Source organism: Bacillus rossius, chromosome 6 (assembly GCF_032445375.1).
Source record: "Bacillus rossius redtenbacheri isolate Brsri chromosome 6, Brsri_v3, whole genome shotgun sequence".
In the NCBI taxonomy this organism is placed as follows: domain Eukaryota; kingdom Metazoa; phylum Arthropoda; class Insecta; order Phasmatodea; family Bacillidae; genus Bacillus; species Bacillus rossius.
Window position 1 is genome coordinate 27,004,120 of NC_086334.1, and position 22,690 is coordinate 27,026,809.

Sequence of the window (22,690 nt, forward strand, 5' to 3'; positions counted from 1 at the left end):
GACGATAGTTTAACGAGACAACGTCATAACAAAACACTGATGAAATGATTGCATACTTTTATGAACAAAATTGAATCATTTTTATTGAATTATCACTATTTTGTATGGATACAAAGAAGGAGTGAAATGAAATCTACAATTTAATTGATAAATTTTCTTTCATTTGCACTCATTAATTCAAATATGTTTATTACTTTAACGAAGAGATTATTTTAACTATAACTTTTATACATGTTCGCTATTTAACTTCTTCCAATCTGTGTTATGCTGTTAAGGATAGGACGATTATAGGAAAAGTAGGAAACAAATGGGAGTGTTTCAAGTTTAATGTGCCTCGAAAAAGTAAAATCAATGGTTGTTCCAATCGAGTGGAAGAGAGATAGATGCGGCGCAAGCGTACAATGAGCGTAACGGGACAAAGCATAACGGGACAACGTGCGTAACGGGACAATGAGTCATCCTCTTTCGTGTGTGAAGCCGGCGTTCATCGATTTATTAGACGCTGTCACGTCAAAAAATTGTATACCCATCCACTCCCTAAGACTACGGCCACACGTGCGTGTTTTCACGCTTCTGTTACAGCGTGTTTTCACGCAGCGTGAGATCCTGAACGACCGATGGCCACACGTGCGTGTTTTCACGCTGAAGCCTAGCGCGTGATTTCACGCAAAATGATTCCGCTACCCGGCCACATGAGCGCTGTAGTGTGAACTGGCACCCATCTATGCTGTGCTGGCTTGATTATGAATTCATTAAGCAAGAACGCTGTTGTGGTTTTAAGTGCTGTGCTGTTGTTTCGTAGGCGTCGTCGTCGGCGGAAGCATTCAAGAAAATACTGGGTCCATCCCATATTGAGTGAAAGATCAACGAAAGGAAAATTTGTGCTCTTTCATAATAAACTAAAAGAAAATCGAGACAAGTTTTTTGAGTACTTCAGAATGTCCGTTAACTCATTTGAAATACTTTTGTCTATGGTGAAAGAAAATATATCAAAAAGTATCACAGCAATGAGAGAATGTGTTAGTGCTGAAGAAAAACTCGCAGTGACATTAAGGTAAGTTTATTTTGCTCATGTTTTAATTTACTGTTTATGAAACTAATATGTTACGAAAATATAAGAAGGATATGTGAATACAAAGTCATTTAAGAAAATATTCATTAATTTGTAAGTTATGTGACAAGGATCTTACATCTTACGTAAGGGTTAAATGTACTTATATCTGTGTGATTTTAAGTTGCATTCCTTTTAAAGTTTTTGATACTATAATTTTTCTAACTTATTTCATAAATTACTTCATAGTTATACTTAACTTATGTTGCAGGTACCTGGGCATTGGAAATTCCATACGTTCTCTTCACTTTGACTATCTTCTCGGACGTTCTACAATTGCTGGCATTATTCGAGACACTTGCACTGCCATATGGGAAACATTTAAAGAAAAATACATGAAACCACCGACCGAAGAAGACTGGTTGAACATCAGTGATCTTCATGAAGGAAAAGCGAACTTCCCCCATTGTGTGGGTGCAATGGATGGTAAGCACGTAAGGATTATTAATCCGTGGAATTCAGGTAGCGAATTTTTTAATTACAAGAAATATTTTTCTATTGTACTCATGGCTGTTGTTGACAGTAATTACTGTTTCACATTCATTGACGTAGGATTGTTTGGCAATGAAGGCGATTCAAATATATTGAAAAGGACTGAACTGGGGAAAAAAATTTACAGCCAAACTTTGAATTTACCACAACCTATGCCTTTGAAAAACGATCCTTCTGGAATAGCACTTCCCTATGTATTTGTAGGCGATGAAGCTTTTGCAATAAGTGAATGTTTATTGAGACCTTATCCTGCAAAAAACCTTACGCCTACAAAAAAGGTTTTTAACTACAGGTTATCAAGAGCACGGCGTAATGTGGAATGTGCATTTGGCATACTAGCAAATAAATGGCGATTTTTCCATCGCCCAATGGACGTCAGTGTAGATGTGGCAGCATGTTGCGTACTTCATAACTTCGTAAGAAAGCAAGATGGCTATAATTTCGACAACACACTGTCTTGTACACTGGAAAGCATTCCTGCATACGGAACGAGAGGAAATAATAGTGGAAAAGCTATTAGAGATCATTTTGCTGATTACTTCAGTTCTGAGAAAGGGTCAGTGCCATGGCAAACTTTTGTGAATATTCTTGAGTAAAGACAATGCTCGCTTTCAGTATGACTGATTTTTTTTTTTTTTGTGTGTAGCATTTTCAGGGGCTCAGATTGTATTAAATAACTGAATTATCCGTGAGGCTCCCAGGTCATAAATTAAAACTATAATTTTTACTAAAAATACAGTCAAATAAAATATTAATATGTTTTTAGTTATTGTAATGTGGTTTATTATATTTTGAATTATGCACGCAAGCAATATTCAATTATTTATTGTAAATAATCATGTACTTGTATAGTTTGTAGATACATAATCTGACAATGGATATGATGTAAGAACTTCTAAAAAAAAAGATTTAATAAAAAAAGTTGATTATTTGTATTTTTTGACATTTATTCTGTTAATCCATAAAACTGGCTTTACACTTCATACACAAATATTACAGTAAATTTAATGTCATACTAACCAATTTTTGCACCGAAAAATGTTCATGAAATAATGAAACAATATGTGATATATATATATATATATATATATATGTTACGACTTCCGGAAAATGTTCATGTAGTTTTTCTTTTCTGTCCCCAAGACCTTAATATATATATATATATATATATATATATATATATATATATATATATATATATACACACACACACGCTTTTGAGTTGACCATGGTTTTAAGGTGTTGGGGTCTGAAAAGAAAAACTACATGAACATTTTCTGGAAGTCGTAACATATCGACTACAATGGGTAGTATTTTCTTCGATATGTCCTAAAAAGGAATCACCAAAAAGGGATTGTGTTTTTAAGTGCAGAATAAAAGATGGCTGTGAAATGAACACCAGATTTATTTTGCCATTCTCGCCTCTTTTCTCTGTCTTTATAATCTTTACTTTTGGTGTCATACAGACACGAGTATTTCTGTACTACCAAAATAATGAGTTCACTGTCTAAATCCATTTGCGGCACTACACAGTGAAACACCACAAAATCAGAACAGAACGCGGCGAGAATTCCCGCAAGTGTGGCCGGGCATCGACTGAAACGCTGCGTGAAATCACGCCAACGAATTGGCCGTGGTGCATTTTCTTGCGGGCGACCTTGAAGATGCGCCTATCTGTCCTCTCCCCGGCAGGAATCCACGCTGCGTCTGGCCGGTCTCATTCTCCTTGCTGCGGTTCATATTTCTGGCGTGTTTTCACGCAGAATCTCTGCGTGAAAACACGCTCGTGTGGCCGTAGCCTAGCTTCTTGCACACGTGTTAAACGAAGTTCCTGTGTGAATACCCGTATTTCACGTACATCATGAGACGTGACGAAGGCGCGACAAGTAACATTTGTTTCATTAAGTGAAAGTAATAAATAGTTGGCTAACGTAGTTTAATTAATAATTAAAGTATTAATAAAGCCAATTTAAATAAAAACACATCCTTTTCTGGAAGCCTACAGGCGTAGGTAGATTTCGAAGTAAGTATTTATTATGGAAATAATATTTTTTATTCTAACCCATATTTATGCAAACCCTTGCAGGAATGGTTCGTCTAATCGAAAATTGTTTGAGAAAAAGTTTTAGTTAAAAATTACAAGATAAATACTAAATTTTCTCGAATTCTGTGTTGTTCCTATGAAGGAAATTATGTTTTTTTATGTCCTCCAACCCTGGTTTTTTTTAAACCCCTTGCAGTTATGGTTGGTCGTATCAAAAACGTATTCAGACAAAAGATTTTGGTATTTCTCATAAGAGTTATAATAAGTTCAAACTGATGTGATATTTTCCATATTATGGAAGTTGCAGCAAATTTTCTGTTTTTCAAAAAAACCTCCATTTTTACTCCTTTGGTCGGATATTGCCCATTAACGAACTCGAGCGATATTTTCCTCTACTAGATTTTATGTTGGTATCATTTGGAAGTGATTTGTGAAAAATTGCGACAGTTATCGTGTCCACAAAACACAAACACACACACACACACCTATATATAACTTTTGAGTTGACGATGGTTTTGGGATCTACGGAACATGAAACGAAAAACTATATAAAATTTTACCGAAAGTCGCACCATGTTAACGGCTACAAGTAGTATTTATTTTAAATCCATCTAAAATACTGTATACGTTTTAGCCTGTAATTTTTTAAAAAAAAAAATGTGTTTTACCCCCTTGACGGTTGGCTGGCGGAAAATATTGTTATTGCTAAAAGAAACAAAAGCGGTCACAAAGAACTTTATTTCGAATGTTCGAATGTTGGAATATTCGAATATTCGCGCACCGGCGTGCACAATGGGGAACACACACACAGCCCCCGGCTGCGCAATCTGCGAGCGCTCCACTGACTGGTTTATTTAGGGGGGGGGGGGGAAAGTTAGCGGCGGAGGAGGGGAGCGTAACATTTGTTTTCCAGCGGCGCGGTATCGACACACGAATGTCAGCCGAACAACTTGATAACGTTTTGTAATCGTAACTTATCCCCCCACCATTCAGGGCTTTCAGCGTGGAAAAGTACGCAGGGAATAAAATGCGTGCGTGGTAGACATGCGCATTAGAAGAGAAACTTCACAGATAGAGGCATGGTCGTTGATCAGGGGGGAAAGAGGAGGACAAGGTGGCCTTCCCCTCCCCCATTGGAATAAAAGAAAACCCCTCTCTGCTCTTGCGCTTGCGAAATCGTAACTGTGTAATGAGAACGATAAACCTTATACATCCCCCCCCCCCCTTCCTTGGGAATCCTACGGATTTTCGCCCATAGATAGAGGTATACGAAATTTTACGATACGCAAATAGTTAAAAAAAAAGTGTACAAATGTGCAATTGTAAAGAATGTTTTGCAAGTATTCAAATGAGCACGTATGCATGTAAGCAAGTACTTATGCATCTACGCAAGTTTGTGATTGTGCAATCTGTATTATGCAAACATGCCATCGAGCGCTGGTGCTGACATCTGTTTTTTATTCGGCATGTAAGTTTTACAGCTAAAAAAAAAAAGATACATAAATGGCCGTTTCACTATTCGTTACCCTAAAAACTTCACACTTCAATGCGCATAAAGAGAGACATATATATAGATATATAAAGATACATGATAGAGAATTAGAGAGAGATATAGAGATGCTTTGTATATGTGTACCTACTACATACAAACTACATGCTACGCATGACGGACATTAGCTAGTATTAAATGACCTCCTAGCAAGTAAAAAAAGAGAACCCACTAAACTTTGCGTGTGTATAAAAATCGCTATCCATCTGGAGATTGATAATCGTATTTGCATAGAACACGCCGACTACTTTTGTAACATTAAAACTGAGTTAGTAAAGTTTTAAAATAAATTATTAAAATTCACCAAACGTTAACATGGTTAACAAAAAATGTTTTATTAAAATTTTTGTATGCTTTGACCGTTGTTTGTGGAATCCGCACCGCGTGTTATTGGAAGGCTTGTTACAGAGAATAAATCAGATGGCAATCTCGACTGTTATCTCGCAGAAGTTTGTTTTTTTCCCCCCTCCCCTTCCCACAGCATTAAGCTTGTTTAGCATTTGTTGCGGCTCGTTATCTTCGGGGTTGAGCCACTCGAGGGACGTCTGGGCCCACCCCGTTTACGCTTGCAACGCACGTTCCCTTCAATCCTTCCAACTCTACCTCCCCACAACCCCTTTCCAACCTCCCCTCACGTCTTTCCAACCCCTCCTCTTCCTCGTCAGTCATTCGCCGTTACCTCTCGCTGATAACCGTTCCTCCGCTCTCGCCATTCGTCCGTCTCCTCTCTCTCTCTCTCTCTCTCTCTCCCTCCCGGGACAGCCCTGAGTGGCGTGGAAGCGATACGGCCGCGTGAAATTACTTGGATTTATGCCCCTCCATTGCGGGGGAAACTTAAAAAAAAATAAAAAAAGAATACTCGGCAGCGAGCACCTACGCTCGTTGACTTTATTCATGAAAACGGAATTGAAAGTTGCGCACACACTCACATAACAGCGGGGAGGTTACCGTACTTGCCTCATTGAGGAAAAAAAAAAACCTCTTAATTATAAATTCCTCATAAAAAAAATACACGTTTGTGAGAATGGAAAAAAAAAATTGAGATAGAACTATTCAAAAATAAACTTTTTCTTTGTAATATTTACTAAAGAAATATTACTTGATTACTCTTACATTAAAAATAAGCAAAAAAAAAATTATAACGTGCTACATGATAAAGACTAAAGGATTGTTTTATTGAACAGAATTAAGACTGATTTTTCCTTTGAGTTTAAATAAAACATTGTATGTGCAGTTAAAGTAAGAAAAAAAAAACTAAATCTTTCTTTAGTTATTAGTCTAGAAACGTGTATGTTGTTGATAAAATATGTTAGCGAATACACACGGTCTTGTTTACACAGGCTGATTTCGACATTTCTGTGGTCAAATCGCACGCCAATATTGTCTTCGAGTGCAGAGGACTGGAACAGGTCTTTGCGCATGAGTACTCTGTCCTTGATGAAGGGGGGGGGGGGGGGGGGGGAGAGAGGGGTTGGAACTTCAGACACGAGTGACAATGTTTTTATCTCCACGCGGTATTCGTTCTCGCCGCGGCCGCGTGCCCGTGGCAGGCGCGTCACGGATCCTGCCCCCTCCCCCCCCCCCCTAGAGGGTAGCGAGCGAGTCGCTGGACTGTTCCGAGCGAGCGCTCCTGCGATCCGGGGAGCAGGGCAGCCAACCTCGCGGAAAACACGCACTGCCCCGCGCCCCATAGTCTGTCACCAGATCGATAAAGGTTGGCCAACCGTTAAATAATAAGAGCCGATTGCAAAAAAAAAAAAATTGTGAGCGAGTTTTTACCGGTAATTGCCAGGGATGTTCTCATGATGCAAACACACTTATAATACGAATCTCGGACGTAGAAGTCTTTAAAACAATGCCGAGCGTGATAAATAATACGAAAACTACATTTATCGTCGCGAATCACACGTAGTTCCCGACGCCCGCCGCTAGAATTTTCTGCCGGAGCAACTTCGTTGACTATCGAATCATTTGATTAGCAGACCAAAATTTTAAACTATGTAACTAACGGCTCCGATGAAACAACACCAAACCGCGGCTTTGAACCTGATTTTCGAACAATGAATTTTATTAAAATGCTGCCCATCTTGTTGAAAGTCGTTAAGAAGTTAAAACTTTGAGTTCCCCCTTGTCTCTACAAGCTTTGGTTCGCGCCAAACGTCACAGATGGAAGCACAGTGTGGTTACACATTTCCGTTCCATGCGACTTCCGTCGCATACACAGAATTGCTTCTACCAAATGCCGCATACCGATAGCTAAGTTGTTACATTTCAAATATATCTAATGGGCCAATTTGTTTTTTTAATATTTTTATTTTGTATTAACGTCAAACACTCCCTTCCTCCTTCCTCTTGCGTGTGAAGGCAATGGCGTTGGGTGGTGGCACGGAAGAGTTATGGGTTCGAGTCCAATTCAATGAAACTGTCAGACTGTCAGACTGCCAGGAACAAATTAATATATTTAGGGAGTGGTCAGCTCATTGGTGATATAAAAATTACCAAAGAGCCAAAAATTATAGAAACAAAAATGGTGGCGATTCGGGTTGGACTCCCGAATTTTTTTTCCGCAATCGAGAGAACGGCAAAAGCTTTTAGGTTTTGCTCGGGGTGCCTTCCCCTCTCCCTTCCCTAACACGCTACTAATTAATTTTTCCAAAGCTCTTTTTTCACATGTAATCCACCCCTTTTCGTCTCTAGTCGAAGAGACGTTAAGCCATAGTTCGCTAGTTCTTTAAATGCATCATGCTGTGGGGAATTATGATTTGGTACAATTTCTTGGACATACGTCATTGCAGTGTCATGGAAACACGTTTTTTTAAAAGAAACTTTTATTCAGCCTTCGTGATTTCTATATACCTAAAAAATTGGTTGTCTGTAAAGTCGGTTTACGGACGATAGTTTAACGTAACAACGTCATAACAAAACATTGATGAAATGAGTGCATAATTTTATGAATAAAATTGAATCATTTTTATTGAATTATCACTATTTTATATGGATACAAAGAAGGAGTGAAATGAAATCTACAATTTAATTTTGATAAATTTACTTTTATTTGCACTCATAAATTCAAATATGTTTATTACTTTAACGAAGAGATTATTTTAACTATAACTTTTATACATGTTTGCTATTTAACTTCTTCCAATCTGTGTTATTCCGTTAAGGATAGGATGATGATAGGAAAAAGTAGGAAACGAATGGGAGTGTTTCCAGTTTAATGTGCCTCGAAAAAGTCAAATCGATGGCTGTTCCAATCGAGTGGAAAAGAGATAGATACGACGCAAGCGTAAAATGAGCGTAACGGGACACAGCGTAACGAGAAAATGTGCGTCACGGGACACTTTTTCGTGCGTGCAGCCGGCGTTCATCGATTTATTAGACGTTGTCACGTCAAAAAATACGTAAGCTTATGAAAACAAATGAAACATTCCACAGAAAAAAAAACGCGAAAGATTGTTTCAGTACTCACGAGTGATGTGTTAACATCTAACCTCGGTAACAAGCGAATTCATGCGTTCGCATAATGTTCATTTTGCGAATAAACCAATAATATGAAATTTTATCAGTTCTTTAAAGCATTACGAACAGGGCACGCTATCTTTAAGGTATTTTTCGAACTAAAAGTTGCATTCTACCAATGCTTCGGTTTGATCATCGACAAGGAATGTTGTAAGATACGGCCCATCGTGTTAAAATTCATTAAACAGTTAATACTATAAAGTATCAGAATATGTGTGACCTTGTTATTGACCAGATTATGAAAAAGATTGATTACACAGGTCTGCGAAGAAAAGGTTTTTAAAATAAATTTATCACAAACATGTAGATGTTGCTCTGTATATAGCAAATATAAACTTTGTTTTAACGTATCACGTCACATTCTTTTTGTATATAGATAAATAAATATATAATAGTTCGTTAGATCGGTAAGTTCGTTTTATTTTACAAAATTGATTCCATGATCTATGTTGCAAAAACAATCCAAATGTATTTTGCTATATTTGCGGACAATAAACAATAGTTAAGCAAAGATTAAAAATAACAGACTTATTGCTTAAATGCTTATTATGTTTACTTCGGAATGAGGTTATGTTACCAAGAGAAACAGTGGGTTCCGCATACAGTATGCCGGCTATGTGTTGAAGTGTTAAGACAGTGGACTTACGGTAAATCAAAATCATTGTCATTCGGTATTCCTATGTTGTGGCGGGAACAAAAAAAAATCATACAGATGATTGTTATTTTTGTTTGACCAATGTAACAGGATATAATTCTAAAAACCGCGCCAAAATTGTGTATCCTGATGTTTCGTCTGTAACAAAGCCAGTTCCACATGGACCCGAATTACCCATACCAGTTCCTACTAACACTAACAGCTTTGAAACGCCTTTATCAAAAAACTCAGAACATAGTGATCATCTGCAAGACATTTACAGTTCGTAAAGGCATTACCGCAAGATGGAAATACTTTCAGGTATCTTTGTTCATGTTTCCCTAGCTTATCTGATGCGAAGTTGAAAGAGGGAATATTTCCGGGACCTGATATCAGGAAACTGATTAGGGATACAGAATTTTAAAAAGTGATGTCAACCTTGAAACGAAATGCCTGGCATGGCTTTAAAAATGTCGTATCTAAGATTCTAGGCAACACGAAAGATCCTGCGTACAAAAATATTGTCCAGGAAATGTTAAACGCCTATAAAAATATAGGCTGTAATATTAGTCTGAAAATTAATTTTTGAAGTCTCACATTGATTGTTTCCCAAAAAATCTAGGCGACAAAAGTGAAGAACAAGGTGAACGGTTTCATCAGGACATAAAAGAGATGGAAAGTAGATATCAAAACCGTTGGGACGTTAATATGATGGCGGACTATTGCTGGATGATACACAGAGATGAAATAAAAAATCATAAACGAAAACCAACAAAACGCAGCTTTTTTTCAAAAAGAAAAAGTTATTATTAATTTTTTTCTTCATGTATACCGTAATGTTGTATTTTAATAGCTATAGACTCAATAAAACTTTATAAAAAAATTCTAAAATGATTCTCATTCATTTTATTAAGTTTTTGTTTTGTTCTTTTTCGTATTCAAATACTATATCATCTAAATCTTATAAATTTGACGTGGTATATATAATATGAATACCGTTTCATATTACTTTTAAGACAATTAAAACAAATATTAACAATTTAACAAAAAAACTTTTCAAAAACAAATTTGCAGACCTGTGTTATATAACTGTAGACAAGTTGAGTCCGGCACAGGGGTTGGCGGATCCGCAAGGGGATCTTTTACAGGATTTCAAGGCTCTATAACTCACTGCGCTACCACAGCATAAAAAAAAAATTCTTAACAAATTCAAGCGGCCCAATCATAACGCATGTCCTGAATCTGCGATCGAACTCCTACCACAGTTTTTTTAGTTGATAATTAACTGATTGATTAAAACAATTTAGGTTTCCTTATTTTATCATTTGAGCTCTACTAATGATTACAATTTTTGTTTTTACATTTACGTGTTTTTCCCCTTAGTAGCCTTTATTTTTAGGAATTAATTTTAGTTTGTGAGTAAAATATTTTTATTTTATCTCGTTTATTTATCGTTTTAAAATTCCATGCAGGTACAGAGAAAATACATGTTACGGTTCTCTAAAAAGAATCGGAGAAACCGTTTACTTAATATTTAGCTCGTCTCACTCGAAAGTCTGCCAACCCTTGGTCCAGCCTATTATTTAAGCGCGAAGTTAGAATGCCCTCGACGTGTTTTTATTTCGTCCCACTGTCCTACGGAGGACGTTCTTGTCCTCGCCGGGTGTCTAGGAATACGACCCTCCCCCTACCCTACCCCCACCACTCCCCACTCCACCCCACCCCAACCCAATCCAACACCTCACAACGACAGCGACGATAAACAGCGAAGTTCGCGAGTGACGCGCGCCTAACAGCATTAGCAGTATGCAAATGGAAAGTTAATCGAATCCCGTGCTTTCCTTTTGCGAGTCTCGGATGAAACGGCTGCTATTGAATTCCGCGCCGGTTGTGCTCCCCCCCCCCCCCCCACACCCCTCCGCCACCCACTACCCAGCCAATGTCTGGATTCAACGTTCCGACTACCTGAGCCTCGCGCCTCTTCCAGAATCCAACCGATTACCGGAAAGCTATGACGAGAACGTGCGCTGCAGCAATCATGGAGGTATTAGTCTGTGGAGTGGATGTCTATTACATACAGTTGAAGTTACTCTGGTTGCCAACATAAAGGCTGATACTAGACGCCTGTTTAATATTGACATCTTGAAGTGATTGATGTTAAAAACAAAGATGTCAACAACACATAAAGAAATAATTTTGTGCTGTTAACATTTCATTATAAAATATTCCTCTATCCAGATTGGAAATGGGAGTTGGGGATCATTCTCTTTTTTGTCATCAATGATAAAAATAGGAAACATTTCTCACACCCACTCTTCTAGCTTCTTACCTCCACGCAGATTAGATTTTGTCTCTTTGCATATAAGGATAAGCTGAGGGTGGATGAGCAGTTCTGTTTCCGTATTAAGTTAAAAAAAAAAAAAAAAAAAAAAAACTGAATTTTTATAAGGGTGAAAATGGCTAAAATTCATGTTTTCTTGGAAAGCACTCAAATGACTTGTGTTACACATTAATCTTCATTTACACGCCACATAATGTTATGGCTATCTCTGAAAGGTCATGGTTGTCCTATGCATGACGAGAAGACTGCGCGCCAGTTCAGAGGCGATACCGCGCTAGAAGCACTGAGCTAGTGTCGCACTAACATCCCGCCTCACCAACACAAATACAACCCCGACTTGAACAGTAAAGTAAACTGAATAAGGGTTTGCTCCCGCTTTTTGGTTTGTTGACCCAGCCCTCTTAGCATGAGCCCTACCGGCCTGGGGCCCCCACGGGCGTGGATACGGAATACGCCGTATACGCGAAACAGAAGAGGTGTTGGAGATCCAGGTATGACCAGAAGCCTAGGCTAGCCATCTCAGCTGACAAGTGGCTGCGTCCTAAGCTCCTAGACGTTATCAGCATTGCTGGCGCCTACCCCGTTCTCCCACATCACACTGGGACCCCTCAATCACCCAGTGGACCCGTGGTCCGGTGGAGGTCCTATCCAAAATTCTCCTAGCTATCCAGGCTAGTACCGGAGTTGTGTCGCCACTCACTGCGTCGACGCCGCATATGTCCCCTGACTTGAACAGGATACTTAACGTTCTTAAAGATAAAAACTTTACAGACAAGGCGGCCCCCTTAGACAGGTTTAAGTCCCGTAATAATAAACTTAATAATAAAAGGATAAATATTTGAAATTATACTAATATTCAAATTTTTAAAATGCAAGAATAATTAACCTTTATTGCCGAAATTGTTGTTGTAATAAACAATGAAAACCACATTAACTTTTCCCTTCACTTTATAAACAGCGGATAGATAGCACGATTCGTTCGGTTCGCGTCCGTCACCGTAGATGACAGCACGGTAGGGGAATAATAATTTTTAGTTTTTATAATACGATTTTATAACAAATACACATCCCAAATACACCAAACTTATTTATAATGTGTTACAATATTTTTTAAAACATTGTGCAAAAGATCCCGGGTGTAATTTGAATTATATTGTGTAACTGTAAAACACCATTGTTGGTTAAAAACGTAATTGAAAATTCAACATTACTTTTAAATAACCGTACCGATTGTGCTGAAAAACGGTGGATGATCGTTTGATTACACTTTCTCATTCGTCTGTGAGAAACCATTATGGCACCTAAAAAAATATTGGTTGTCTGTAAAGTCGGTTTACGGACGATAGTTTAACGTGACAACGTCATAACAAAACATTGATGAAATGATTGCATACTCTTATGAATAAAATTGAATCATTTTGATTGAATTATCACTATTTTGTATGGATACAAAGAAGGAGTGAAATGAAATCTACAATTTAATTGATAAATTTACTTTAATTTGCACTCATTAATTCAAATATGTTTATTACTTTAACGAAGAGATTATTTTAACTATAACTTTTATACATGTTTGCTATTTAACTTCTTCCAATCTGTGTTATGCTGTTAAGGATAGGACGATTATAGGAAAAGTAGGAAACAAATGGGAGTGTTTCAAGTTTAATGTGCCTCGAAAAAGTGAAATCGATGGTTGTTCCAATAGAGTGGAAGAGAGATAGATGCGGCGCAAGCGTACAATGAGCGTAACGGGACACTTTATCGTGCGTGCAGCCGGCGTTCATCGATTTATTAGACGTTGTCACGTCAAAATTGGTTGTCTGTAAAGTAGTTCTGCTGGAACAAGGGCTCGAATTATTACCCGAGCGACGCGCGCCGCTCGCTGCCGACGATGTCGACCCCTTCTGCCCGGCGATCGAAGCCTTGATGAAGCGCTTTCCCAGGCCGGCGGACTTCGGCAGACATCGGCAGACCTCGCCCGACTTCGCCACCGGAGCTGCTGCTTTTTTTTTTTTTTTTTTTTTTTTTTAGGTGCTGACTGGCGGCGGAGTGAGTGGTCAGTGCAAACACTCACCACCAGGGGCGCTTGCGTCCCTGGTCACTAAATCCAGTACTGGACAACTGGAAAAGCGGACCACGAGTCCAAGTGCCCAACCCCCGCATGGTAGACTCTTTTCTACTCTGTCCAACACTTCATCCAGACCATCCTCTGTCTCCTGTAAATTCCTACACGTAATGCATGCCAATTTGCATCCCGCATGAATGTGCCCAGGGTTTTCCCTGTGTCTATGCAGGTTTTACCTGGGCCCAACCTATCTCTAGTTATAGTCTAGATTTAAGAGTGAGGGGAGTTAGTCATGGCGTCAATCGCTGCCATGGCTGGCCAATCCCCTCCTAGCACATGATGCATGCGACCCTCTCCTTGCATGGCTAATCCCAGCATGACTAGGCGTATAGGCTTCGGCCTGAGACGCACCTAGGTCCCTCCCTAACCCGGACCCCTCCAAAATACACTTAGTTTTAGTTAGGTTAGGAAAAAAATAATAATAATCCCCCACCCCCTCTCCAACCACTTCCCCAGACACAGGCTCAGCCACGCCTGCGGGTTGATTACGAACACTCACTTTGCGGTACGTATAAGTCGCGGTAAACAGCTAAGGTTTATGGAGAATATGGAGAATAGCGCAGGACGAAGCAACGCTATTACGAACACATACATTTTTGTTAAACAACGAATATCGATGACGTTGTGACGGTACATACAGCGATCTTTGATTATGAACACACATTTCGGAAGGTATTTATCGCACCCGTGCTACGTTACACACCACACGTGTGTATCAGTTGGTGGTGTGAAACGAACAAGAGGTTAGCGATGTAATTTAACTGTAATAAGTATTAAATAAACTACAATTTTAGTGGTTAGATTTTCTTTTTATCATAGCCAAAATTATTTACAATGAAGTTTAACGTAAACAATAGTTGAGGTTAGGAACTATTACGGTAGTGTTTTTATGTTTGATACAGCAGTACAAAGGTATTGCAACATTGACGACACAAATTTATCTTAATCCATTGTTAAATTAAATAGTTATCAAACAAATCGTTGATAGTTTAAATGCCCGAAATAAAAAAAATCTAAAAAAAAAAAAAAATCGTGTGTGTTTAATGTATCAGTGATACACGTTTTTTTTTCTTTTTTACAGACAAAATAGGTTATTTAACGCATGCACGTCAGTGGCTGCTGGTCCTTCTGAAGTCAATGATTCAAACCGTGGCTCACAAGTTTCGCGGGTCATAACCTAATAACAGATAAGAAAACTAAACTCTGGTAAATATTATTTAAATCCATCACAAAACGAGGAGAAAATTATTGAGTTGTGTAAACTAACTCTTCGCTCTGAGCCTTAGACTTGAGTTTATACCATTTATTATGTACCCATGTTGTTTTTTTTTCCTTCTCTCTTTCTTACTACTGAAATGTAAAAGTACTCTGTAATATTTAGTTTGTGTGGTTGTACAGTATGTTTGTATATATGTATATATTTGTATTAATTGACTGGTTCTATATCCCGGAGTCCTTACCTCCATATGGGATCTACAGATCAAAAACTGAATAAATAAATAAATAAATAAACGTAACACACGTTGGTTCGTAACTACCGAATGCGGCACGTGCTACGGTGGAGCGCGGACGACGCCGCAAGTCTCCGCGAGTGTTGGTGATCACCCCGCCGGGCCCTCCCCTCCCCCCACCCCCCACCCTGACGGAACTGTTTTGTCCTCGTCTCCTCCGCAGGGGACATGCCGCAGTTCGAATCACGGATCGTCAGCGGAGGGCTTGTTGCGACGTGGCTCAGGTCACGTCCATAAAGGCGAACTATGCAACCGCCCAGGGCGCCAAGTAGCTGGGGGCGGCGCAGCACGACACATAACAGCTCATATAACATGTTTAACGATTATTGAAACTAGATGAAAATGGATTTTTGTAACAGTTTGGAATGTTTATATTGATATAAGTAATTATTTAAAGTCCACGGTGACCTGTTTATTATTTGTAATAAGTAAAAAAGTAAAAAAAAAACACAAGCCTGCTTACATTTGATTGTTAGCAAAATCTTAGGCTTACGTGATGTATTTTGAGGCAAGGAAAATTTTTTTTCGGGGTGTCCGGCCGGGTGGATTGGGGTGGGGGGGGGGGGGCAGTAAGGTTTTTCACCTAGGGTGCCAATTTACCTTGCACCGGCCCTGGTTGCGACGTAGTTCAGGTCACGTCCAAAACCCGAAATACTGTGGGGAACAGGGAATCCCGAAAACCCGCAATTTTTTTTTGTCGCAGGAAGCCCACACATTGTCGTCGTTACACGTCTGTATTAAATGTTCTTGTTGCAATTGTCTCTTCGCTGTAAACCCATTGTGCTCACCTGTGCTGTTATATTTTTCTGACTCAATTCCTTCTACGGTATTGTTTGTGCTGTCGAAGCATGTGGCATCAGCTAATTCCCCCCCACCCCCCACTCATTCCTGATGTTTTTCTATGGCATAACGTGTACATCAGCAATGACGTAAATGAATAAAAAATATATTTTAAAACATTTCAAAAAAATGTTTGAAAGATAAATTTAGTAAACAAAAAGTAAAAAAAAAAATAGCGAAAAGTAATAGTGTTATCAGTGCACTAGATTGACCATCTTTTTGAAAACACGCATTTAATTAATTTCGTGCCCACGACGCAATAGACGTGAAAAGAAATTTTAATGAGAAAGCCTGTCACGCTCGCGAGATTGGATTCACTGACGTAACATATGTGATGGACGAGAGTGACTAGGAATTGACCTTATTCCCGTAGCTATTGTGATCACGGACAGCATCACACCAGCTATAAGCTATAAGTATATATTTTTTTACGTAATTTGTTTTTTGGACGCTATGGATCTCAACGTCTAACTGCTTGGTCTAGTACCCGATATTCGGCTAGATGGGGGATTTTTCTCTTCTGTAAAGTTTCCTCTCCGGGTGGTGCTACAGAATGCGGCGACTGCAGTGAGAACCCGAGGGGTCCATAACCGTCGCTCAAGCCGGGTTTATAAACTTCTCATCAAACGTGAAAACGCAAAAAACGTCAAATAACCACGTGCACGAATACCCCGTTTATAAATTACCCAATACACAAATAATTAACGCATGCATTGGCCAACTTTCAACTTGTAGCGTATCGGGTTGCGCTCCTGCTCTCTACGTTGGAAGTAAATTATTCTAAAGATTTTAAAGATGCAACCATTATGTAAAAAAATAAGGCTACGATTTTATTTTTACTGAACGCACCACGTTTTCGTTCGATTAACTTTTAAACAGCGAAAGAAAAAAAAGATCAGAAAATCACATTTATCGATATTTCACACGTTTTCACGAAGAACATTAACTGTGAAAAGAAGCCCGAAGTTGTAGGGTTGGTGACGTCTGGCGAGTTGCGTGCTTTTTCTTGCGTAACTTGCGTTTTGCGTCCGCGTACTTTTTTTTTGACTGTAAAAGACGCTCTTGATCATTAATATTTCCCCCCACTAAACGTTTGCCACAGTTCTGGTTTGTTCTATGTACACTACTCAAAAATGTTTTGCATCTGTTATTTATTTTTCAAGTATTATAACTAAGATTATACCATTTTTGCCTTTATTTAGGATAGTTTTGAACTGTTACGCTGATATAAAATGTGTACTGTAATTCCTTGTTTGCGGTAAATTGTTGGTCATATGCTTGTACAGAATTTAGTTGGTGCAATATATATTTCATTTTTAACAAGCCGATGATGTAAAATTATTTCAAAGAACTAAACGTATGTTAACTTTACAAGTATTATCCAATTAACAATTTCAAAGGTTAATACTTTACTTAGTTTAAAACATTAAAACATTTTCAATACAATTTTTTAACCATATCATTCTTACTTAAGATTCACTAACTTATGTGTCACGAAATACGGTTTTTGCCGTAATACTAATTACTTGTACATAAAAATTGGAAATAACGTTATTTATAATTAACTGCATAGTTTTTAAGATGTAATAAATATTCCTCTCTTCCTTCACTAACAAATCACAAATCCTTAAAAGCTACTGAACTATTGCAGCTATTCAAAACAAAACCAAAAAAAAAAATATATTCATATGAGGGAAAGAGACGGTCATCGAAGAATATGTAGTTTTAAAACTTTCAAAAACCATATTCATAAATGAAACTCTGTAAAGTTTTCTAAGCCAGAAGCTTGGTTAGAGATTTTTTTTCGAGGCTCGAGCGACGGCCGGTGCGCGACCTTTAGGCGGCTGGGGGCCTCTATTCACGTCGCAATTCTTATCAGGACACTGAATCAAGGACCAGAAGAGAAATATGGGATGAAACTGAAGGTGGATGTGTAAGAAATAAAAAAAAAAGTTTTGACTTCTTCAGTGGAACATTTTTGCAGAGTAAAGACGGAAGGTTTTTTTTTGAAGAAGTTCACGGGAGAATTTTTAATCCCAAATCAAGCCCCCAGGTCACGTGGATGGGATGGAAGTTAGGCCTCCTCTCCTACAACCTCTCGAGGTCTTCCTCCGCCCCCTCCCCCACTTCCTTCTGCCCCGAAGGAAACCTCTCGCCGTAACCCTCATTTCTATATAGAGACAGGCAGACATTCGGTTCATCCCCCCCTCCCCTTCACCCGGTTATCCTCCTTATCTTTCCTTTCTCATGTCGAGAGAGAGAGAGAAGAGAAGAGAAAAAAAAAGTTTTTCCTTTCCTGCCACTTCTCAAACTGCCGCTGGTTACAGCACACTAGCGCCCCCCAACGACACACACGGGAAATAGAGGAAGTTACGGTATCCGTTTCCTGGAAATCGTCGCAAACTCTTAGTGAGGACTGCAGGTTGAAGCTACTTCGAGATAATAGCGCCTTTTACTCACGTCGCCCTGGACTAGACTTCCTGCTGCGCGCGCGCAACTTCTGCGAGTTCCGAACTAACAAACTGTACTTACCGAATAACAGGACATTGATAAGTACGCGCAGTTTTTAACACTTAAAAGTTTTTACTATTTTAAAAAAACCTGCTCAGAACTGTTTCGTAGTTTTATTCTTTTTCTCACATCGTGTCAATTGTGACATCAGTAGATTTATGTCTGAATCATCCTTGTAAACGCCATATAATACAGTTAAAAGAAAAATAACAATAACAAAAATGATTGTATGAATAGACACATGTGAAGTAAAAAAAAATATGACTGCATATAATTGTTATTTTCTGAGTTTTACAAAAATTTAAAATATAGTTATCTGTTTTCAGGGTTATAAGTACGTGTAAAACAACTGATTATAATATAAGAAGTATATATTATATAAACGGGGAGTCTGGACAGGCTGTGTGGAGAAACTATAAAAAATAATTATTAAATTGCATTTAGTGCGATTGAACCCAGGTCTCCGAAGTCCATAGCACATGAAATAAAAAATAAAAAAAAAAAGTTAATTTTTAAGATTTTTGAATAATACAATATTTTTTTTAGTTTTTAGGTTAATAATGGAATAAAGGTGTATTGAATTACACCGTACATATTGTATTTCTGTCACATTTCAAGGTCACGGTCATCCAAGATGGCGGCAGGTCATTTACTTGCACCACGCACCACAGCTTGAAGTCTGTCTCAGAGTCCTCATTTATATACTACTGAATATTGATATTCATATTTTGTGGAAACATTTCTTTTGAAAGTTACTTCATAAACTAAGAAATATAACTTACAATTCACCGTGATGATGTAATTGTACATAAATATAACTCTTACAAAATTGTAGGTATTTATCTGACCTATGTGCAAACTCTTACAAAATTATAGGTGCAAAGTACAAAAATGTTAGTATCACGCATGAATTTTAAAGAAAAAAACAAAGGAAAAATTACTATCGCTCAGAAATATCAACGTTCAAAAAGTAGGCTACTTACACGTAACTTATAACAAAATTTACTATTTGAAAATCACACATACCTACATCGACACTTTAAGTGGATATTAAAACCTTAATATTAAAACATCTTGTTTAAATACAAGTAATCAAGTAAAAATAGATAATTATATACAAAACACGTTTTTAATTTTCAGTCATTAATGTATCGTGATCACGAATGAATAGTGAACGATATTCAGAAATACTTTTTAAACAGTCTAGAGTTAATGAAAATAAGCACGAATGCCTTAAGAAAAATCAGTACAACACATAAATTTCTACTTAAGCATTGTTTGCACTTCCTGATCACCACAATGTAATAATATTCATTTCAGGTTATTACTTTTAATTCGTATTGTGTATCCTAAATACTCACAGATTTTCAGCTATAAATTACTAAGATTTCCCTCAGCTGCGCGCCTATATGCTCGTGATCTTGCTTTAAAAGAAAAAAAACCCTGCTAATTTATTCAAAATTAACGTTAGGCAATAACAAATACACAAGGACAATTTTAAAAGCAAACAAACGCAAATTAAAGAAAAAAAAGGTGCTAGTGCTTATGTACGCGCGTTATAAGTTAAACTTACTTGGCGTAATAAAATGGTAGGTATCATTAAATTTGCATGAAAATAATAAATAGATATAAAATAATAAAAGTACTGGCGTGATGTTATAAATACGGTTGGTATTGAATAAAAAATATCAAATTAATTTTTTAAAATAAATATTAAGTTAATACAAACACGTGCATAAAATTAATTATTTATTTTAGTGAAATAATAGAGATACATTTTAATTAATACTGAAAATCTATAAATATGCTGAGTTTATCCTAATTTATGAATTTTTAATATTTATTAAATCATAATGTAATAATGTAAAATTTATGATGCAAGTAAATTATATATACCTACTTAGGCTACATAAATACAAATGAAAAAGTTATAAACACAATTTCTCTCACTAATTTACACAATAAATACATGTGTTTACTTGTATGGACGAATATACAATATCAATAACTAATGTACAAGATTTAAAAGCGTATGTATATATATATATATATATATATATATATATGTGTGTGTGTGTGTGTGTGTGTGTGTTATTTGTATGTAGCCTTTATTTCATTCTGTGAATATTTCGTTGCATTGTGCGCGCGCAGCTTCAAAGTCCACTCTCATATTTTTTTGCAATGTTCCTAAAGAAGAATAAAGAAAAACAAAATAAAATATGCAGGGAATAGTATCAGCGAGAAGCAGTTAGGCCCCCAGGAGAAGCGAAGGAAGAACGATTGCACAAAATGGCGGCGGAACGAAGTTGAACAACTGCACGTCGGCGCACCGGCGAGAGGCCCCGAGGACGAGCGAAGGAAGAACGATTGCTCAAAATGGCGGCGGAACGCAGTTGAAGAAACAACTGCACGTCGGCGCACCGGCGAGAGGCCCCGAGGATAAAAGAAGGAAGAACGAATGCACAAAATAGCGGCGGAACGAAATTGAACAAACAACTGCACGTCGGCGCACCGGCGAGAGGCTCCGAGGATAAGCGAAGGAAGAACGATTGCACAAAATGGCGGCGGAACGAAGTTGAACAAACAACTGCACGTCGGCGCACCGGCGAGAGGCCCCCAGGATAAGCGAAGGAAGAACGAATGCACAAAATGGCGGCGGAACGCAGTTGAACAAACAACTGCACGTCGGCGCACCGGCGAGAGGCCCCGAGGATAAGCGAAGGAAGAACGAATGCACAAAATGGCGGCGGAACGAAGTTGTACAAACAACTGCACGTCGGCGCACCGGCGAGAGACTCCGAAGATAAGCGAAGGAAGAACGATTGCACAAAATGGCGGCGGAACGAAGTTGAACAAACAACTGCACGTCGGCGCACCGGCGAGAGACTCCGAAGATAAGCGAAGGAAGAACGATTGCACAAAATGGCGGCGGAACGAAGTTGAACAAACAACTGCACGTCGGCGCACCGGCGAGAGGCCACGAGGATAAGCGAAGGAAGAACGAATTCACAAAATGGCGGCGGAACGCAGTTGAAGAAACAACTGCACGTCGGCGCACCGGCGAGAGGCCCCCAGGATAAGCGAAGGAAGAACGAATGCACAAAATGGCGGCGGAACGCAGTTGAACAAAGAACTGCACGTCGGCGCACCGGCGAGAGGCCCCGAGGATAAGCGAAGGAAGAACGAATGCACAAAATGGCGGCGGAACGCAGTTGAACAAACAACTGCACGTCGGCGCACCGGCGAGAGGCTCCGAGGATAAGCGAAGGAAGAACGAATGCACAAAATGGCGGCGGAACGCAGTTGTACAAACAACTGCACGTCGGCGCACCGGCGAGAGGCCCCGAGGATAAGCGAAGGAAGAACGAATGCACAAAATGGCGGCGGAACGCAGTTGAACAAACAACTGCACGTCGGCGCACCGGCGAGAGGCCCCCAGGATAAGCGAAGGAAGAAAGAATGCACAAAATGGCGGCGGAACGAAGTTGAACAAACAGCTGCACGTCGGCGCACCGGCGAGAGGCTCCGAGGACGAGAGAAGTGAGAACGCGGGAGCGGGGGACGCGATGGCTATCTCGACGTGGCCGGACGACGCCGCGAGGGACCGGAGATAGCGAGGGGAGTAACGACCGCCCGTCCCGGCATCGGTCAAGCCCGTGCGGGCGCCCCGACGTGCTGCCGGGTTTCTTCTCGTGGGTTGGCGCGCTGCGGGCGCCAGGGGCATCTCACGCTTCTACGGCCTCCTCGCCGTTACGAACTAACGATCCGTTAAGCGTCCGACCGTAATCCGTCCGTCCGACAACAAGCCGAGCAATTCACAACCAAGGGGGTGGTCACGTCTGCTCGATAACATGGTAACTGTGTGAAGCCATTTTTATGAAGTGAAACTTCTTTGTTTTTTTATTTTTTATTTTCCTAACCTAAATTAAAACTAAGTGTATTTGGGAGGGGTCTGGGTTAGGGATAGACTCTAAGTGCGTCTCAGGCCGAAGCCTATACGCTCTAGTCAT

The 22,690-nt window shown here is 39.1% G+C and overlaps 1 protein-coding gene across 1 annotated transcript in view; it reads right to left on the minus strand.

Annotated features, from left to right (window-relative positions):
* LOC134533407 (uncharacterized) overlaps positions 1-22,404 on the minus strand; it is a 97,648-nt gene extending 75,244 nt beyond the window's left edge. The window contains exon 1 of the mRNA XM_063370929.1: positions 22,194-22,404. Coding sequence (XP_063226999.1) covers positions 22,194-22,404 — 211 coding nt within the window. The remainder of the gene's footprint in view (positions 1-22,193) is intronic.
* Positions 22,405-22,690: the final 286 nt, after the last annotated feature.